This window comes from Amphichorda felina, assembly GCF_050947745.1.
Source record: "Amphichorda felina strain 45539 chromosome Unknown scaffold_8, whole genome shotgun sequence".
NCBI lineage: Eukaryota > Fungi > Ascomycota > Sordariomycetes > Hypocreales > Bionectriaceae > Amphichorda > Amphichorda felina.
Window position 1 is genome coordinate 2,455,055 of NW_028145042.1, and position 19,740 is coordinate 2,474,794.

A 19,740-nucleotide genomic window follows, 5' to 3' on the forward strand; every position below is an offset into this window, starting at 1 on the left:
CTACATGGCATAGCCTTGTTAGCAACGCTAGCCATTGCAAAATTCGTGTATCGCGGATACCATGTACGAAAGAGTATTCGACGTCTACGAGCTCAAGGAATTGTATTTTCCCCCAACTTGAATTTGATATGAATGATAACTAACAGACTATCAGCCGACCCTCCCACATTCGTTCCTTTTTGGGCATATTGCCCTCCTCCTCAAGTTCTACAAGGACCACCCTGCCGATGTCCATTTTGGCATCGTTATGAACTGGCTCGTGAATAATTACAGACAATGGATTCCGGACCTAGATCACCCACCACCGGTTCTTTACCTCGATATCTGGCCCATTTTCCCAGACCCCATGATGTTGGTTTTCGACTACAATGTTTCGGTACAATTCACCCAAACTAAAAGCCTTCCCAAACATCCTATTACTCTCAGATTCCTGGAACCACTGACCGATAACCTGGACATGACTTCGGCCGACGGCGTTCAATCCAAGGCCTGGAGATCGAGGTTCAACCCAAGCTTTAGTCCAAGAAACACTACCCTCCTCATCCCCGAGCTTATTGATGAGATTCTCGTGTTTAAACAATTACTAGGCGAAATGGCTGGCCCCAAGGGGTCCTGGGGCGACGTATTCCAGCTCGAGGACCGTACCACCAACCTCACGTTTGATGTTATTCTTCGCGCAACTATGTGAGTGCCAATTGCGCCCTCAAAAGGAACCAAAGATATTGTTCATTTGCTAATATACCATCCAGGGACGAGCGACTGCACGAACAAACAAGGTTGCAATCCAGTCCCCTGAAGCACGCACTTATTAGCCAAATCCGGCTCATGAGTCAGGTCATTGGAATAAACCGCATTTTGGGTATTAAGAGATGGCCATGGCAGATGTGGACTCGAAAGCGAAACAACCAAGCCCTCCGAGATGCTCTTCTTGGCCGTGTGGAGGAGGTTATAAAATCGGGCCTCGCGGAAACGCGTTCCGGAAACACGAACATGCTAAATATCGCCCTAGCCCGCACCCTCAAGGACACCAATGGTAGGGCTCCTGGTCAAAGGGAAGTCGATGCCATTGTGGCCAATCTGAAACTGTTCTTGTTTGCCGGCCACGACACGACATCGTCAACCATCTGCTGGATGTTCAAGCTACTACAAGACAACCCAAAATGTCTATCCAAGCTGCGCCAAGAACACGACCAAGTCCTAGGAATAGACACAAACAGGACCGCTAGCCTGCTACGAGAGACCCCTGAACTGCTCAACAGCTTGGCCTACACCCACGGTGTCGTCAAAGAGACTCTACGCCTCCACCCACTAGCATTAACCGTGCGCCAGGGGGAAAAAGGCTTTTTCCTCTCTGCGCCGGGATCAGACATCAGATACCCAACAGAAGGTGTCGCCATCCACGACATTTCACCTGTGATTCAGAGGGACAGGTCCGTGTGGCCACGTGCAGACGAGTTCGTCCCAGACAGATGGCTTGTGCCCCAAGGCCATCCCCTGTACCCAATTAAGGATGCCTGGCGGCCATTCTCCATGGGGCCCCGTAACTGCATCGGACAAGAGCTTTCCATGGTCGAGATAAAGCTAGTGGCAGCGCTTGTGTGCCGGGTGTTTGATGTGCAGGAGGCTTGGGACAAGTGGGACCTGGCACGCGGATCGTCCGGTGCAAAGGATACTGTAGACGGTCAGAGGCTCTACGGATGTGGCCAGGCGGTGCAGCATCCAAAGGATGGGATGCCTGTGCATGTACGATATTGCCAGCGAGAAACCTAGACTTCTGCTCTCAAAAACAGGCATGTTTTCGTTTTCAAGCATCAATCTCACATCAGATCATTGCCGGCTGTACCAGACAGCGTAGTATACAACACCAACTCCCGCCACAATACCCGCCCATGTCATAGCTGTGCGCTGAAACACGTACCGAGCCGTTCTTTCCACGGCCTCGGAATCATTCGCTCTCGGGAACTCATCACTGGGCACCGGCTTGCCCAAGATGCTGCACATTGGGGCCCATCCATCACTCAGCCGGATCCAGTACAATCGGTCTTCTGGGACCGTCCTCTTCACATAATTGTAGTGGTACTCTAGAATGTCTTCAGACGTAGTAAATTGGTTAGCCACAGCTTAACATGTCGAATGGTAGCTTAGGGCACTCACCAGGTCCAGGACCTTTATTGTATCCATCATCGATGAGCATCTGACGTCCTCTGGCATCAAACTTGGTCAGCATGCATCTTTTCTCAGCGTGGGAGGTCAACGGACTTTTTGCTCATCTCTCTCATGACGGAGGGGAACAACCGCCACCCGGGCATAGGGGCCAGATACCAGTGAAGCCATTGAGGCATGCTGTGTTTGATCATCTGCTCCATACTCTTCCACCACCGATCAGGATCACGCCTCCAGCATATCACCTTAGCATGAGGGTAGATCTCGCACAGCTCCTCGATGAAGTGAGTCCCGGGAGTGTCAGCAATGGCCACGAAACCCCTGGTTGCCTCACGCAGGGCCTTCAAGCGTCTCGGTCTATCATCTTTGGCCTCGTACACGGCGAGCCATTTCCGAACATACGCTGTTGTCGTCAGCCGGTCTCACCGTTTGTGCTATCCAGATAAGCCTCACCATCCTCGCGGCCGAGAAGTTGCGTGCCGCCATGGCAAACCGGACCATCGAGGGCCTTTTCAAGAGCGAGGGCAACGGACACAGTGCCCGTGCGTGCAAATCCAGCAGCGATGACCTCCAGGTCCCTGTTGGGGTCTGTGGGAATTGAAGGAACCCCTCCCATGGTAACTTATCTGAGCACAAGAAGAATTCCGAAATCATGCGCGTATTCACCGAGTAATGAAGGCTGGAGGAGGGCCCGCGAGTCGCAGAGCCCATGTCTTAAATCAATAGCAGGCCCCCGATACCGACACGCCACAATTGCCATTGGAAGATGCTTTATCATAGTGTGTGCAGTCCCCAGTAATCACTGCGGTCATGCGGACTTGACATGCAGGCCTAGTGCGGCTTTGCTGTTGCACTCAATAAGCTGAGCGCTTGTGCGTTGGAATGGGGGCCATCCCGGGACGGAACACTGGTGCTGACACGCCCAAGGATTCAATTACTCCGTACAAGTTACAACCGTTGCACCTACCCTGTACTCTTTGCCTAGGGATCTTGTGACCACCAACCTCATTATATGTACCTTCACGACTCTGTGCTTGATTCTAAGATTGATTCGCTAGGGGCCATGCTGCATCCACCACAAGTTTTTTTCCTGTCGTTAATTTCAATATGCATAGTTGAACCAGGATTGGGGTTTAACATTTGAGTCCTGCATTGTATAAAACCATTTTGAATCTCTGAAGATCTCTGGCTTCTAATTTATGAGGGACAGCTCTTATAAGCTCCCGTATAGTACCTCTACAGCCTAACCGCTAACTCGCTGCGATATCGCCTCTTAAGCCCCTAATAGCCTACAGTTTCTTAATCTTGATGAACTCGATGCAATTTCGAAGAGGGACTGAGGAACACGTCTCCATCCACTGGCTTTTGACCATTCATAATATTGACTTTGACCTAGACTGTATGTAGGACTAATTCGGCACTGTTAAAAGAGGCGGCCGTGTGTAGCAGACGTCTTTGTCAACCGCCTGCGACAGAAACGCCAAAGGAAGATCAACCATGCCCACCGAAGAAGCCGGCATTGAGAATTACACAGCGCAAGGGTATGTACGGACAAAGGTACGTTGGGAGTACACGTCATTAATAAGTGATAAAAATAGTCTGGAAGACTGGGATATGGAGACGTCGATGGTTTCGCGTAGCAAAAATGGTGAATGGAGACGCTGCTCATTGTGGTGGAAGATCGCGATGAAAGCTGAGGTGCTGAATGGGGAGGGGAAGGCGTTGGAGGAAGCGGCAGATCGCCAGCTACCTCCGCAACGCCAAACCATTTCAAGATTGGTTGCTGATGGTGGGGTTTCTAGACAAGTTACAACAAGGGTGCTTTGGATATAAACAAGGGGCTCTCCTGACGATCTTGTAATACTTTGGGTACAGGCATCCTCCTTTGTTTCAAAAGCGCGAGCGTTTCCTTGCTCGCCTGCACGATCCCCATGTATTCATCTTAGGTCGCATCATAAAATCCAACCTCCCCCGCCTGTTCCTAGCTCTCTGTCTTTGTTCTCAATTTTTTCATCAATTTCTTTACTTATATTTAAACGATATCCATTTCCTGCGGTTCAACATTCGCTCTCTTTTCTTATATCCCCATTCACGATTGATCTGCTTGCTGTCCTTGTCCTTCATTCCGCCAACTACTCTAAACATCCTAGACCTGGACCACCACCATCATAATGAGAATTCCCTTTACTCCCGCGGCTCTCACGGCTGGGACCGCCGCCGTCGCTGGGACTAAGCCCTTGGTTAATGGTACCAACCCTGCTGAGGTCCTCATGACCAACAACGGCCACATATACGTATCCCTGTACGACGGCGCCAGTTTCAGCACCATGATGAACAGGACCGTTCCCGGCAACCCTACCTGGACAAAGTTCGTCGAGCCCAACAAACTCTACGCCGTCAACGAGAATGGTGCAGATATGACCCTTTTCCACCTCGACCTTCAAGGCTCCCATGTCTCCTTAACCCCCGTGACCTCGACTGCTGGCAGCGAGGGCGTCGTGCACGTCGAGTTGAGCCAGGATGGCACCCGAATGGTTGGTGCGGGTTACGGCGCTGGCGCCGTCGATATCTGGGACACGAGCAATGAGGGCCTTAAGCTCATCAAGACCATCGAGTCGAACGGCGAGCTCGGTCCCGTGAAGCCCAACCAAGACCAGGCCCACCCCCACCAGGCCGTTCTTGACCCCTCTGGCCGCTTCTTTGCCGTTAATGACCTTGGTACGGACGAGATTCTCCTCCTCGACTCTCAGGATGATGCCTTTGATGTTGTCCGCAAGGTTCCCGTCACCGCTGGCTGCGGCCCGCGCCATGGCGTCTTTTACCCCCAGGGCGCTGAAACACCCACACATTATATGGTGTCCTGCGAACTCTCCAACATGGTTATCATCTACGAGCTTCAGTATGCTAAAGCCGACATCGAATTCACCAAGGTTAATGCCATCTCCACTTTCGCCCCCAACGCTACCGTCCCCGAGGGTGCTGCTGCCGGCGAGATTGCACTCTCTCATGATAATAGGCACTTTTACGTCTCCAACCGCCTGACTGGGGCTACTTCAGATACGATTGCTCATTTCACGATTGGATACGCCGGGACCCAGTCCATCAACTATGTCTCCGAGACGCCTACTGGTGGTGTTTCGCCTCGCATGTTCAGCCTGACGACCGACGGCACCGAGATCCTCGTCGGCAACCAGAAGGGACCCGAGGGGGTTGTCGCCCTCGGCCTTAACAGTGACGGGTCGATAATGTCGAAGCCCAAGGCTAGCCTACCCGTGAGTATGTTTGGTGACAATGAGTCGGGTCCCCCATTTATCCAGCAAATCAAATCATTGGGGAAGATGTAGAGCCGCAATTTAGAATTGGGTCTGGAATGAGGAGTTGCTAGCCGTATAAATAGATGAGTCGAATTGGGCGCATTACTAGGAGGATAATGAGAAGGTCATAATTGAATCGAATAGAAATAATTGAATTTTCGAGACTATCACTCCATTCGTCACTATCTACAACTCATAGTTAGGCACGCAAAGTTAATAAAAATGAATTGCAGATGAATGTAAGCTGTAACGGGAAAGACAGATGAGAAATACCGGCCTGATAAACGTAAGCTACTGCAGAAGTATTGAGAGTAGAAGCTGCTTCGTAGCTTTGCTTGATTAGACTGTGGTGGAATGACATCCTCACACCCTCCACAAATACTTTCCTCGCGGCCCTAAACCACTCTATCAATTGAATATACAGCTAAAGCTTTCTTATTCATAGTATTTTCTTCAGTACTACTGCTATTCCCATGTTGGTATGCCAAATATCGTGTTGAATATACCAAGTTACAAACCGGAAACTTCAGACTTGAATGATAGGCCACGCAAGCCCCTGACGGCTACAATTCGCCGCATGTTGGCTAGAAAACGCAGCATTACTACAACCGCATTCCTGCTATCGTTGAAATTTACTTGAAGAAGATGAAAACTTGGAAATTGGTGCTAATAGTTAGGAACGGGAAGCATTTTCTTTTGTGCATCTATGTCACTGTCACAGAGAAACCGTAGAATTCAGACCTTGGACATATTTCAAGCTGCCACGCAAATTAACCTCTACTTTATGTGGAACGACCTGCCAAACATGGCTCGCGGTCTCTTACGCAGCCTGTTCCTTTGCGTACTTCTGGGATGCCTCAATCCAAGCCATCACCTGGAAGGGATCCGACCACACCTTAACGTCGGTGATCTTGCTTCCCGACGTTGTCAGGCTAAAGCTGCATTGTTCGTTAGTAACCCCCCCGTTGAAATACATACAGGTACGTACGCGTAGTTCTGGTTGTATTCCGCCGGTCCCGGACCCTTCCCATGGACAGCCACATCTATGAAGGCGTGGTTCCCATCGGCGACGATATGCTGAGCGATGAAGGAAAACTCGTCGAAACCCGAAAAGTGAGCCGTGGCCTCGGCAAACACCTCTGGCGCTGGCCTCGATCCGCCAAAGCCAGCCTGAGCCTTGTCCACGACCTGGGTCCACATGGCATCCGGGTCGAACATGTCGGCCAGTAGGTCAATCTTTCGCGTGGTGCCTACTTGGACGAATTTGAGGGCGAGGGCCCGGCTCTGTTCTGTGTTTTGTTGCTGAGTTGCCATGTTTGATTAGGGAGTAAGAGTAATTTGATGATCTGAATGGAATAAACCTAACCGAGACATGAGAAATATATGTTGACCTCAAAGATGGATGAGCAGTCAATTTATACTATCATAGAAGGTACAAGGGCAGGTTCCATAACAGGATGAGACCCTGGACAAGATGACAATTGCTGAACAATCAAGACTTGCTGCCTGGTTCGGATCAGACGGGTGATGTCGATGATTTCCTAGGTCCCGCGAAGCAAATATATGTCAGCGGGAACCCCCGCCGGGTGTTCCGGTGGGAGTGATATGCGGCGGAGTATATATTATATATAAGACACGTGTGCGTAAGAAACATGTGTGACGACTTGTTTTGGGGTAACAAGGATGGTTCCAAGGCCAGCACTCGGGGATCCTATGAGTGGGGACTCTAACAAGAGTTGTGAACCGACATGGAATAATCGATGGTTTGTTGACATACGAAACAAATCACAAGGACGGCCTGAGAGAAACAGCGGACAGAATTACACAGCAAACTTGCATGGGATCATAACAGTCATTAGATTTCCGCTGGTCTATCTAAGTTGCAACAACAAGACAAAAAGGCCGCCTGTTCTATACTATCAAGACGAGAGACTACGCAATAGAACCTCAAACTTTTGAAACCGCTGTGCAAAAGCTGAGCCCACAGCAAACTGGTCACGATACCATGCCGTCAGAGCAGGCAAAGAGCAGGGACAAAGTGACAGACCCATCAGCGCCGCACCAGCCGTACCACTTCCATCACCATCACACACCCACCGCTCCAGCACGGGGTGTACACGGCCACCAACCTCCGGCCTCGCCAGCTCAACGGGCTGCCCATCGCCACCACCGTGCCCCTGGTGTAGGTGCAGACAAAGCGCGCGATGGGCATACGAGCACAGCACGACAGCGCTGGAGAAGAGACCCACGGCGCGCAGCGGGTTGCTGAGGCGCAGCTCGGCAGGCGAGAGGTGAGCCGCGTAGCCGGCTCCGGCCGTCTCGCGCTCGTAGACGCGGCGCAGCTGGGCGGCGTGGACGACGGCGCGGCGAGCGTCGGGGCTGGATGCCCACATGCGCATGCGCATCGCGAGGCCCAGGTCCTGGCACTCCTCGCAGCACTTGGCTGTCTCGAGGACGGGGATGTCGGCGACCATGTTCATGTGCAGCATGTGGTAGAGCGTTAGGCTGCTGGCGGCGGCAGATATCGCTAGAGAGGGACTGGAGTCATTGGGGGCTGATGATGTGGGTGGTGATGAGGGACAGGGTGCCTGCCGAGGGGCGAAGAAGGTTGTCTCCAGGTCATGATTCATCTCCATGTGGCGGCGCATGTCGAGCAGATAGCTTTGCCACGTACGGATGCCCTCGGCCGCGTCAGTAGATGGGCTCCTGTAGCTACGGTGATCGTGATATCGCGCCTCCTGGGCCACCTCCCAGACATCGCTGGAGAAGGCACACAGAGCGAGGTTGTAGTCGTCCATCAGCAGATGGCGGCGTTGCGGGTTGCTGGACTGGCCGACCTGAATGAGTCCCTCGCGGATGACGGTGCGAAACGATGTGCTGTGGCGTCCTGCAGGCTCATGCCACAACAGGAACCGCCTCTCTTCAGGCGTGGTCGCCCTCCAGATGACGTGTGATGCTGGGAATGTGAATCGCATCTCGCTCCATCGCAGCGTGGGAGCCCGCCCGAGGATCAAGCCGAGATACGCGTCGATTCGGAGGAAGTTGGCAGCGAGTCTGTCATCTGGAATTAGCTAGCCTCCCAAGAACAGAGGGGGAGTATGGTGCTTGCCGGTTGAATTGTTCCTCCATGATCCATCTCTCATCCGCTACGTTGAAGGCTTGATCGATTTTACGAGCGCCCTCGAACACGCCCATCTGCCGCAGATAGGCAATGCACACGGCTGCGCACCACACAACCCATTCGAAAACATCTGGTGGGTTCTGGTTCAAGAAAGGGTAATTACTCGTCAGCGCCTTTGATCGAACCAATCCTGGCGGAGATTGGTACATGTACTTACATTGCCCGTGATGGCACACGCCGCGATTAGACCTAGCGCTTGCACTGTCTGGAAAGAGCGAAGTGTCATTGTTCGATTCGTAGACGACGGGAGCCATATCTCGCCCGACATGCTTTGTATAAATCCCTGCAAAAGCTTGCTGTGATTTTCATTCATGTCCCACAGTATGGCGTCCGACACGCTCTTCTGTTGTATCCAATCCTGGACCTGCCCCAGCGCATATACTGCAGTCACAGAGAAAGGTCAGTCTTGAGGTACTTGGTTGACAGACATGGTGGACAAAGAAATCATCCCCCCTTTAATCCCATGCTACCAGTTGGTCGCACACGTAAATAAATTGCAATCACTTACCGAGAGATGGCGTGACCGTTTCCGTGCTAAGAGTTGGCTGGTGCAGCAGGGGCCAGAGGCCGTGGAAGAAGGTCTCAAAGTCGACCTGATTCATCCATACCATCAAATCGTCGATACCCGACAGGTCGCTGGACCCGGGCGTTGGCTCGTCCCTTGCGTTCTCCTTGAGCGACATGCCAGTGGCCGCGCGGCTAGGCCTAGACTGCCAGTGCGACTCCCCGCCATGCCCAGAAGAGGACCTGGACCCTGGGGTTGCGAGGTACCTAGGAGGTATAAAAGATCCTGGAGTTGTGAATGATCCTGGAGAAATGAAGGACCCTAGAGGTGAAAAGGGACCCGGAGATACGATCGTGCTTGATGGCGTCTCTCCTAATGTAGACATCGGCGTCTCCGTCGCCGCGGGAGTTGGCGCAGTAGTTACAGTTGCCACCATGGGAGTTCCGGGACTTGTCCTTATAATAGATGGTGTTGGCAGGGTCTGACTAGCTTGGAAGAGACTGCCACGTCGAGATCGAGTTGTACTCGCACTAGCAATAGGGCTGCAAGCGGTCCCAGTTGGTTGAGTCGGGTTGTATTGGTTTTGACCGGGGCTCGGGTGAGTGGCGTTGTTATCATGATCGGCTTCATCGTTCCAGCCGGACCCAAAGTAGTCGCCCTGGCCATCTTCCTCTGCGTCTTCAGCCTCAGCATCATCATCACAGGCATCATCATCCTCGTCCTCGATGCCTCCCTGTCCCAGGAGCTGATCCTGGATCCCCCCCGGCGGCTGCTTCTGCAGTCGGCCCAGGAGGTTCTGCGAGCTAGACGGGGTGCGCACGCACCGCACGCCGCTGGCCTCGCAAGCCGAGCAGGGGAAGCTGGAGTCGCAGCGGATCTTCCTCCTGCGGCACGTCTTGCAGGCCAGCAGGGTCCTCTTGGGCCCCTCGCCCGGCGGCGCGTTGTGTAGGAGCACGTGCCGGTGTAGGATGTCCTTGCGTGCGAAGCTCTTGTTGCACAAGTAGCACTTGTGCGGCCGCGTGGGCTCGTGGCTGCGGACGTGGCGGTTGAGGTGTTCCTTGCGCCGGAAGGCCTTGGTGCAGCCTGCGTGGCCGCAGTGGAAGCTGGGTGGTAGTGATGACGGGCTCGCTTCTTCCCCAGTGCCGGCTTGCGGCCGTGGTGTCTCAGGGGGTGAGAACGAGATGGCAGGAAAGCCCAAGCTTTCCACTATCATCTTGCCCTGGAAGTTGCTATTTCACCCGATAGCAGCTATGGTAAGAAAGCGGTGAGAATTGTTGTGTGAGAAGGGACCGGTTATCGCAATCATCACTACATATATCGTGTATTCCCAGCGAATGTCGGCGGCAATATAGTAGGATGCCTATTTAGGAAGATATGCCAACGGATAACCGGCACTCGTTGGCAGGCCTAGGAAACACGCCAATATGTCTGCGTAAACTCGAGCTGAACATTAACAGTGCTCATCCTCCATAACATGAAGTGCAATGTAATTGACTCACCCACAACGTGTTTGATAGTAATTCTAAATCAACAAGGTCGTTACATGTACATAAGCGCCTTTGGCGCGTGGCTGTTCTATTGCAGCATATCAACGCCGGGGTTTGAAGCCTTGGTTGCATGTAGGGTTATCAACGCGAATGCTCGGGGGGTTTCCCCTCAAAGGATTGGACGAGGCGGGCCATGACGCCATAAACTGTCAAGCCACAGCCGGAGTTTTATTAATCAATTGCAGACTCTAGATCATTCTCGCCTGCAGCGGTCCGTCCCGAGGCGACTGATCTTGACGTGGGGGGCTCGGGGTGCTCGGCCCGAGTATACAAGTTGATGAGATAGGCCCGGTCTCGACCCCGAGACCTCGGCTCGAGCCCCGAGTGTAACCTCCAGTCGACATCTATAGGGTTAGTGGTATCAATAAGTCAAGTCGGCCAAATCAAGGGATTCAAGGGCATCCAAGGCAGGGTAAGGTAGTTCAGCCATCGTGTCAAATTACACAGTCAAGTTACTACTCATTTTAACTCAATACCTGAGCATACCATTGGCAGTCTAGGAAGTATTTTCCCATGTCTATTTCATTTATCTATTTCCTTATTAGCGTTTTGTATTTTTAGTGTATCAAAGTTCATTGCCAAAGTCTGCCTTAGGGTAAACATGGATACCTCCGCCTTTACTGTATTGACTTGCTCAATTAGGATAATTTAGCTATAATTTCACATATATGATCTTTATATATATATATATATATCTTCTAAGCTTTTATCATGGTACTTCTACGCGCCTGTTAGGGCATAGTGCAGTTTGTGGCGTTCTAGTCACGTCTTCCCACGTAGCATCGTTCGTCATCCCTGACGATGCGGAAGATTGTTTCAGAGTAAGGCACGACGCACCGATATTGGCATTCGTAATCAGTTCCTCCAACGCGCGTGATTGTGTGCCTTGGTCCCACATCTACAATTTAATTCTTTTCATATACCCACTGGCATGAATGAGGAAACCATAGTCCTGAAAGAAAGTAACTAGCGGGGGGGTCAAACACTTAGAGTACTAAAGGGGCTGATTTAGCATCGAGGTTCTGTCTTAGTCATATATAAAAGTAGAAAACCCATATTTGTTGAAATATTTATATCTCTCTATTAATAAAGAAAAGAAAACTATTGAACTTAGTCCCGGTCGTACTACTCAATTATATCATCAGATTACAAAAACAACAATAAGAAAAATAAAAGAGATCCCCAAGTATTCCCAACGACTAGTTACCCACGCGCCTCTATATCGGCAGCCACCATGGCCGCCAGGCTCGCCACCGTGACCGTCTTGCTCAGCAACTCCAGGAAGGGCACGTCGAAGCGGAAGGCCTGGAAGAACCAAGTGCGGAACTCGGCGGCAATCATGCTGTCCATTCCAAACTCGGTCAGCGGCTTCTGGGGCGGCACCTTGTCGACGGGTGTGAGCACGAGATTGCCAAAGCGCGCTGTGACGTGACGCAGCACGGCCTCCTCGAGAGTGGCGCCCTCGTCGTCCATGGCGCTGGCCACCTCGGCTGGCAGATCGCCGTTCTGGGCCTGCTGCTTGAGGGCGTTGTCGGCGTCCGAGTCCACAACGGCGGCCAGAACCAGCGCGCGCGGGTCGTTGAACGTCAGGTTCGTGATGTCGAAGCCCTGGCGACGGAGCTCCATGAAGCCAAAGGGCTCCAGGCCCGTGAGGACGTGGCCTGCCGCCGCGGTGTCCCAGACATGTGGCACGTCCAGCGGCTGCGACAGCGCCAGATCTGCGATCTGCAGGAACTCGTCCTCGTTGATGGCCTGGATGCCCTTGCGTAGCAGCAGCATCTCGATCTCGGGGTTGTCGTGCAGGTAGCCAATCTCAGAGATCATGCCGAACCCAATGGCCATGGCAGGACGGCCTTGGGCGCGACGATGACGTGCAAACATGTCCAGGAAGTGGTTACCAGCACAGTAGTTAGACTCAGTCGCGGTGCCCACACTGCCTGAGACAGAGCTAGTCATGAGGAAGAAGTCCAGCTCCGAGTCCTTGCCATCGGCCTGGATGGCGTTGTGAATGTTCCAGGTCCCGATGACCTTGGGGTCGATGCCCGTGTGCCAGTATTTGTTAGGCATCGTCGTGAACAGGGCCTCGTTCAGCCCCATGGCAGCCTGCACGACGCCGCCAATCTTGCCCTGGACTGCGTCGACAGCCTTCTTGATATCGTCGTAGTTGACTACATCACCACGCACAACCTGGCACTCGGCTCCCGCCGCTGTAAGATCCTCGACGATTCTACGGGCACTAGGCCTGTCGGTGCCAGACCGTCCCACAAAGACAAACTTGCGCGCACCCCTACCCAGCATCCAACGAGAGAGACTGCGTCCCAGACCACCCAGGCAGCCGACCATGATGTACGACTTGTCCGAGCTGAGGCGGGTGTTGTAGCGCAGGGGCTGGACGCGGATCTTGGACTGCGCGTTCTCCAGGCTGATGGCGATCTTGCCGATGCGGTTGCGCGACGAGAATAGGCGTAGCGCGCTGGGCATCTCGGCCACGTCGACGACCTGGTTGGCGTCGAGCGCAGCAAAGGACTTGAAGGTACCTGCGCGGAGTAGGTACACGACCTCATCGAGCAGCTTCTTCCACAGCTCCTGGAGCTGCGTGCCCAGGCGCCCTCCCTTCTTGCCCTCGAGGTAGATCTCGGACAGATCAAAGGCCGAGAAGGTGGCGTTGCGCAGGAACTGGTCCATGTCCAGCCGTCCGCTGTCGAGCAGATCACGCTTGCCGATCTCGACGAAGCGACCAAAGAGGCCGATGCAGCGCCAGCTGGTCCTCAGGAGGTCGCCCGTCAGCGAGTTGAGTACGACATCGACACCTCGCCCCTGGGTGGCCTTCAGGACGTTGTCGGCAAAGCTGGCATCGCGGGAGCTGAAGACGTTGTCCGCGTCGACGCCCAGCTTGTCGACCAAGTACTTCTTCTTGTCATCGGTCGAGACGGTGGTGAACACTGTGGCTCCGATAGCCTTGGCTACCTGGATAGCAGCAATACCTACACCTCCAGCACCCGAGTGGATGAGGACCGACTCACCCGACTTCAGGTTGGCCCGGTGCCGGAGAGCGTACAGCGCCGTCGCGCAGACAAGCGGCATGGTGGTCATGGAAGTAAAATCCTCGTCATCCCGCAGCTTCTTGGCCGCCCAGCGAGGTACGACCTCGACGGAGCGGAAGTGGTTGGGGGCCATGACCACCACGCGATCCCCCTTCGCGAGATCACCAACTGCGCTGCCGACCTCCTCGACCACGCCGGCGAATTCAAGCGCGCACGTAGCCTCGGGTGTATCAACCTTGCCGGCGAGAACGTACAGGTCCTTGGCGTTGAGTCCCACCGCCTTGACTGACACCTTGATATCGTACTCGGCCAGACCCTCAGACGGCAGCTCGATGGCGCGGAAGTGGATAGAGTCGAACTGGCCCGGGTGCGCGATGGCCAGCTGAACAGGCCGTCCCGCCATCTCACCGACCGTCGTGTCCACGGCCTCATTGGTGCCCTGCGCCAGGCGGAACATGGCGTTGATCTTGGTATCCGGCACGAAGCGCGCAATGTGCACCGTGCCGTCATTCTCAACGTACTCCGAGTCGGAACCAGCAGCCTGCGAGGCCGTCAGGACCTGCACCAAGTTGTGTGCCGTGCGGTCCGCATCATCCCCGACGATCTTGTCCGTGTCGTATACCATGAAGCGCAGAGACGGCTGCTCGAGCATCAGCGCGCGGGAGAGACCCGCTGCCAGGCCCATCTCGGGCGTCTTGCCGTTGAGGAGGTCGCCGGCCGTGACCCACAGCAGGTTCCTGATCTGATCCGTCAGCAGCTTCAGGCGGCGCATCTCGTCGTCGGTAATGCCGGCCAGGAGCGGCGACTCAGCCTCCAGGAGGGAGATGACGGTGGCGCCCTTGAGGGGAGTATCCTCGGTCACGTCTGCAAAGAGGAGGCGCTGCGAGGCTGCTCCGGCATCTGCAATGGCTTTCTGGAGGGAGGCTCCCAGCGCACTCTCGGTGTGCTCGACAATGACGACAGGCTTGTCAGTGACTCCCGAGAGCTTCGGCCTGTTCACGTTGGGAGACGCGATGAGCACAGCGCCGGAGCCATCCTTGAGCACCGACACGGTAGTGTCCAGCACATCAGGCAACACGGGCTGAGTGTCTTGCTGAATGAGAGCCAAGACGACACCATCGGGGGACAGAAGGGACTGAATCCAGTTCAGCTGAGAGCCCGTCAGATTCTCACCGGCAAAGGCCCGATCTGTCATCAGTACCACGTCAAACTTTTGCTCTTCCAGGGGCTGGGCCGCCGCCTTGCTGTTGATCTCGGCAGCCGCCAGATCCCACGACTTGGCGACAGTAGCCCCCGTCTGGTCGTCCCAGGAACCCGTTGTATAGGAAGACAGTCGCTTGTAGTCGCTCCCAGCGTCCAGCATCTCTAGCACAGCCTTGCCGTAGTCGTCCGAGGGAGCACCCAGCTCGAGAATCGACACGCGAGGGTTCCGGTGGCTGACGAGGTTGATGGCAGCACCCAGCTTGATGAGTCCCTCGTCCTTGCCGACGGGGGAATGGGCCTCGTCGAAGAAGTGGTCCAGGTACTTGGTCAGATCGCGCTCGCGCAGGAGCTCCGGTCCGTACACATCGGGCTTCCAGACGACGCGCAGAGTCGGATGACGGGCCAGACCGCTGGCGTCTTGGTTGGTTGAGGCTGTGTAGTTCTGCAGACGCGACTCGTTCATCACGACCACGGGGGGCTGGCCTGGAGTGAGGAGCTCTGCGTTGAAGACGGCCGAGTTGATGCCGGTGGTTCGGGCTGTGGCTTGGATCTGCCATTTTGGCCCATTCTCGACCTGAGACTCCCCATTGGCATCGTTCTTCTGGTACTGTGGCACGCGGAACGACGCACTGGCAAACTTGGTGGGTACGAAACCCTGCATCTTGCGCGTCTGACCAGCCGCCGTGGCCACAATGCCAGCTTGGACCATAGCGTCCAAGGTGATGGGATGGAATGGGTAGCTCGCCGGCGCAGCACCGTCAGCCTCCGACTTTTGCACGAGCTGGGCCTTGCTCATGACGACCTTGTCGGCCTTGGAGCGCGGCACCCAGATCTCGTCGAGCGACTGGAAGAGGGGTCCGTAGTTGAGCCCGCCCTTTTCGAAGCGCTGGTACCAGATGCGCTTGGCCGAGGGCTCGAGCTGCTCCTCAGACAACTGGATGCGCGGCTCGATGGCCTCGGTCGTGGCTGGCTCCCTGATGGCGACGACGCCCGTGGCGTGCGTGACAGGGACGCTCTCCGAGTACGTGGAGATGGTGAAGTCCCACCACGTCTCGGAGCTGGACACGTTGGTGATGGGCGACTTGCGCAGGTTGGTGAACAGCTCGGTGCTGCTGTTGGCGGCGGTGGGGATGGTCAGGGCCGTGATAATATGCACGTTTCGCATCTCCAGACCGGTGTCCGGGCTGAGGCTCGTGCCCGAGGCCTGGCTGACGGCCTCGATGGCCATGGCGAGGAATGCACCGCCAGGCACAACGACGGTGTCGTCGAGCCTGTGATCCGACAGCCAGGGCACATCGTCCAGCCGCACGACGTTGCGCCAGTTCAGCTCCGTCTCGCTCCCTCCAGGCACCTTGGAGCCGAGAAGCTCATGGCGCGCAAACTTGCGGTTCCGGAACTCGAGACTCAGACGGCTCTCGTTCCAGAGAACGCCGTCGTAGGTCCAGCGGTATGGGGGCAGGTTAGCGATGACACTGGGCGTCCATACCTTGCCAAAGCCAGGGTTGTTGATTGCGGTCCAGGAAACATCGTGGCCAGCCAGCCACAGAGATCCGGCGAGGCCGAGAACGGTGTCAACGGCGTCCTTGCCTCGGTTCAGGGCGGCGAAGTAAGACAGCGCAGCCTCATCAATCTTCAGCTGGGTTCGCGTTTGCTTGATAGGCAGCTCTAGGGCCGAGTGCGGACCAAGCTCGATCAGGGTGTATTCACCACTCTTGGCCAGCTCTGAAACGGCATCCACAAAGCGCACGGGGTTCTCCAGGTTGGATCGCCAGTAAGCCGCATCAAAGGGGCCCTCATGGGTGTGCCCAGACACGGAGGAGTACATGGTGGCGTCCGAAGCCATGCTCGACGAGACGTCCAACTGGGGATTAGCATCGGTGACCAGCTTTTGGTACTCGTCACCGTGCGCCTTCATGTGGTGAGAGTGGTAGGCGTTCCCGTCGGTACGCAGCGTTCGCGCAAACACCTTCTGGCCCTCGAGACGTTTCTGCAGCGCGTAGATGGCATCCTCGTCGCCGGATATCGTTACATTCTCAGGGCTGTTGATGCATGCCACGACCAGCTTGCCCCCCAGCCCAGCCGCCGCAATCTCCTCGTCCGCACTCTCAGCCGAGAGACCCGTGGCCATCATCATGCCCTTGGAGTCCTTCTGGGCACCCACGACGTATCCACGGTAGTAAGCAGCGACAATGGCCTCGGCCGCAGTGATCTTGCCGCACGCAAACGCAGCAGCAATCTCACCCGACGAGTGGCCAACTACAGCTCGGGGGTTGATGCCCCAGCTGGCCAGCAGCTTGACGAGGCCGATCTGGACGGCGGTGCAGAGCGGTTGCGAATGCGTCACGGCGCCGACCTGGCTCGTCTCCTTGGGCTCCCGGAGGGCACCGGCGATGGTCCAGGCCGGAGGGTGCGCCAACGCGGCCAGCACCGAGTCCATCTCGGACATGGCGTCTGCAAAGATGGGGAACTCGTCTAGGAGCTCCTTGCCCATCTGCGGCCACTGGGCACCCTGGCCCGAAAAGACAAAGGCAAACTCAGGGGGCGCGGTCTGGCCACGGCCGAGGCGCAGTGTCTGCTCCGTCAGATTCTTGTGCAGCTCCTCCTTGCTGGAGACCAGGAAGCCGCGCTGCTTGAAGTGCGTGCGGCGCAGACCGAGTGTCGCGGCCAAGTCGGGCAGCTTGGTGCTCTCCAGGTCAGGCCAGGCTGCGAGGTCGGCGACCCGGGCCTCGAGCGACGCTTGGGTAAAGGCAGAGAAGGGGAGGAGGAATGTAGAGCGTTTGTGGGCGGGAGCAATGGTGACACCGCCATCGTCAAAGGCAAACTTGGCTGCCAATGGCGCACTCTCAATGACCACGTGAGCGTTGGCACCTCCGTAGCCGAAGGAGTTGACGCCCACTCGCCGGCGTCCCAGGGATGCGAACGGGCGTAGCTCCGTCACAACATCAATGTTCCACTCCTTGGACCGGATCTTAGGGTTCAGCTTGGTGACGCCGACGGTCGCGGGGATCATGGCGTTCTCAAGCATCAGCGTGGCCTTGATGACGCTAGAGATACCACTGGCGGCCTCACTATGGCCCAGGTTGGACTTGATGGAGCCGACGAGGATAGGACGAGGACGGGTGGGGCCGTTGAGCGCAAGAGACACAGCCTCGGCCTCAATGGGGTCGCCAACCGGAGTGCCTGTGCCGTGGCACTCAACATAGGGCGTGTCTTGCACCGACAGACCGGCCTTGGCGTGGGCCTTGCGTATAACCTTCTCCTGTCCCAGCTTGTCGGGGAGTGTGATGCCCGGCGTGCGGCCGTTGGCATTGATGGCCGAGCCGCGGATGACGGAGCGGATGGGGTCTCCGTCACGGATGGCATCCTGAAGGCGCTTAAGGTACAGGGCACCGATTCCGTCGGCACGGCCGTAACCATCGGCCGAGGCATCAAAGGTGTGGCAGGTGGATGTAGGTGACAGCACGCCCGCCTTCATGGTGGCAAAGTGCTGCTCGGGGCTCTGGATCAAGTTGGCGCCTGCTACGACGGCGCCGTCGCACTCCAAGTTCTCAAGGGCCACGCAGGCCGCGTGGAGACAGTAGAGTGAGGACGAGCAGGCTGTGTCGATGACGAAGCTGGGGCCCTGGAGGTTGAAGACGTGGCTGACGCGGTTGCCGAGGATCGTGGTGCCCAGCCCTGTGGCACTGTACCGGTGTAGGTATTCGGAGTCGCGCAGCTGCATCTGCTGGAAGTCCATGGTAAAGTTGCCGACATAGCAGCCGACGTTGGCCCCTGAGACATCCTCGAGACGCACGCCCGCGCTCTCGAAAGCCTCGTACACCGTCTCGAGCAGCTTGCGCTGCTGCGGGTCCATATACTGCGCCTCCATATTGTTGATGCCGAAGAAGCCGTTCTCGAAGCTGCGCACGTCGGCATCGCGCAGGAAGTAGCCGCCCTTCATGTGCATGCTTCCGGGACGATCACTGGTGGGGTGGTAGAAGCCGTCGATGTTGAAGCGTGACTTGGGGAGGTCGCACTGCCGTCATTATTTTGGTTAGCGGATTTGAACAGACAATGATTCCATATAGGTAGGGGCATGGAGAACTTACCTGGCCGGAACGTGAGTCGACGAGAAGATCCCACAGCTTGGACGGCGAGTCAACACCACCCGGAAGCTTGCAGGCCATACCGACGATGGCAATATCGCCCTTGTCAACAAGCCCATGCGGCGGCGTAGAAGGTCCCGACGAAGACCATGGAGACATGCCGTCTGTTGAGGATTGCGCGTGAGGAGCCATTGTGTTGTTTGGCCTCTGGTATAAACTAGAAAATTGTATTGGGTGCTTGATAGGGTCATATGTCCATCACATGTGAGTCTGGCTAGTCGTTTGGTGCAAGGTTTCTAGTTTGAAAGTGTAGTGGAGTCTATAAGGATGAAGCTATTCATGATGAGGAAGAATATAAATAAAAGACTCTTGTAAACTAGATAGTTATCAATAGTCTTTCTCCCACAATCAATAGGACCTCAAGTCGACTTGATCCCCCCGGGACACCAGGGCTCGGGACACTTCCATGTTGTGTGTCCCGACTGGACCCTTCACACCGGATCGTATCACCCGGCTGCATCCTTATCAACCGGACGGACCGAGCCGGGGAGTTGCAGGGATGTTTCTCCTATGCATATCATATATAGTGTGCGTCTACTCAAACTTCGGGACAAAATGACAATGCCGCCAGCATTTGGTCATCTCCTTATCCCACATGTTCCGGCATCCCATCGGATATGTACCCACAATGCTGTGTA

The 19,740-nt window shown here is 55.5% G+C and overlaps 6 protein-coding genes across 6 annotated transcripts; 2 read left to right on the forward strand and 4 right to left on the reverse strand.

The window, feature by feature from the left end:
• Window positions 1-346: 346 nt before the first annotated feature.
• ACO1O0_008438 (uncharacterized protein) lies at window positions 347-1,770 on the forward strand (the record flags this gene model as incomplete). The annotated part of the gene is made up of 3 exons (XM_083197802.1): window positions 347-351; window positions 427-684; window positions 750-1,770. The coding sequence occupies 3 exons, from the start codon at window positions 347-349 to the stop codon at window positions 1,768-1,770; spliced, it is 1,284 nt and encodes a 427-aa protein (XP_083047270.1).
• A 467-nt stretch (window positions 1,771-2,237) lies between these two features.
• Window positions 2,238-2,779, reverse strand: ACO1O0_008439 (sulfotransferase family protein; the record flags this gene model as incomplete). The annotated part of the gene is made up of 2 exons (XM_083197803.1): window positions 2,238-2,566; window positions 2,617-2,779. 2 exons carry the CDS (start codon window positions 2,777-2,779, stop codon window positions 2,238-2,240), a joined length of 492 nt encoding a protein of 163 aa, XP_083047271.1.
• A 1,555-nt stretch (window positions 2,780-4,334) lies between these two features.
• On the forward strand, window positions 4,335-5,507 carry ACO1O0_008440 (uncharacterized protein; the record flags this gene model as incomplete). Its single annotated transcript, XM_083197804.1, has 1 exon — window positions 4,335-5,507. One exon carries the CDS (start codon window positions 4,335-4,337, stop codon window positions 5,505-5,507), a length of 1,173 nt encoding a protein of 390 aa, XP_083047272.1.
• A 790-nt stretch (window positions 5,508-6,297) lies between these two features.
• ACO1O0_008441 (nuclear transport factor 2 family protein) lies at window positions 6,298-6,791 on the reverse strand (the record flags this gene model as incomplete). The annotated part of the gene is made up of 2 exons (XM_083197805.1): window positions 6,298-6,415; window positions 6,466-6,791. 2 exons carry the CDS (start codon window positions 6,789-6,791, stop codon window positions 6,298-6,300), a joined length of 444 nt encoding a protein of 147 aa, XP_083047273.1.
• Window positions 6,792-7,396: 605 nt separating this feature from the next.
• ACO1O0_008442 (uncharacterized protein) lies at window positions 7,397-10,376 on the reverse strand (the record flags this gene model as incomplete). Its single annotated transcript, XM_083197806.1, has 5 exons — window positions 7,397-8,538; window positions 9,167-9,448; window positions 9,513-9,644; window positions 9,695-10,325; window positions 10,371-10,376. 5 exons carry the CDS (start codon window positions 10,374-10,376, stop codon window positions 7,397-7,399), a joined length of 2,193 nt encoding a protein of 730 aa, XP_083047274.1.
• Window positions 10,377-11,913: 1,537 nt separating this feature from the next.
• Window positions 11,914-19,234, reverse strand: ACO1O0_008443 (type I polyketide synthase; the record flags this gene model as incomplete). The annotated part of the gene is made up of 2 exons (XM_083197807.1): window positions 11,914-18,972; window positions 19,046-19,234. 2 exons carry the CDS (start codon window positions 19,232-19,234, stop codon window positions 11,914-11,916), a joined length of 7,248 nt encoding a protein of 2,415 aa, XP_083047275.1.
• Between the last annotated feature and the right edge of the window lie 506 nt (window positions 19,235-19,740).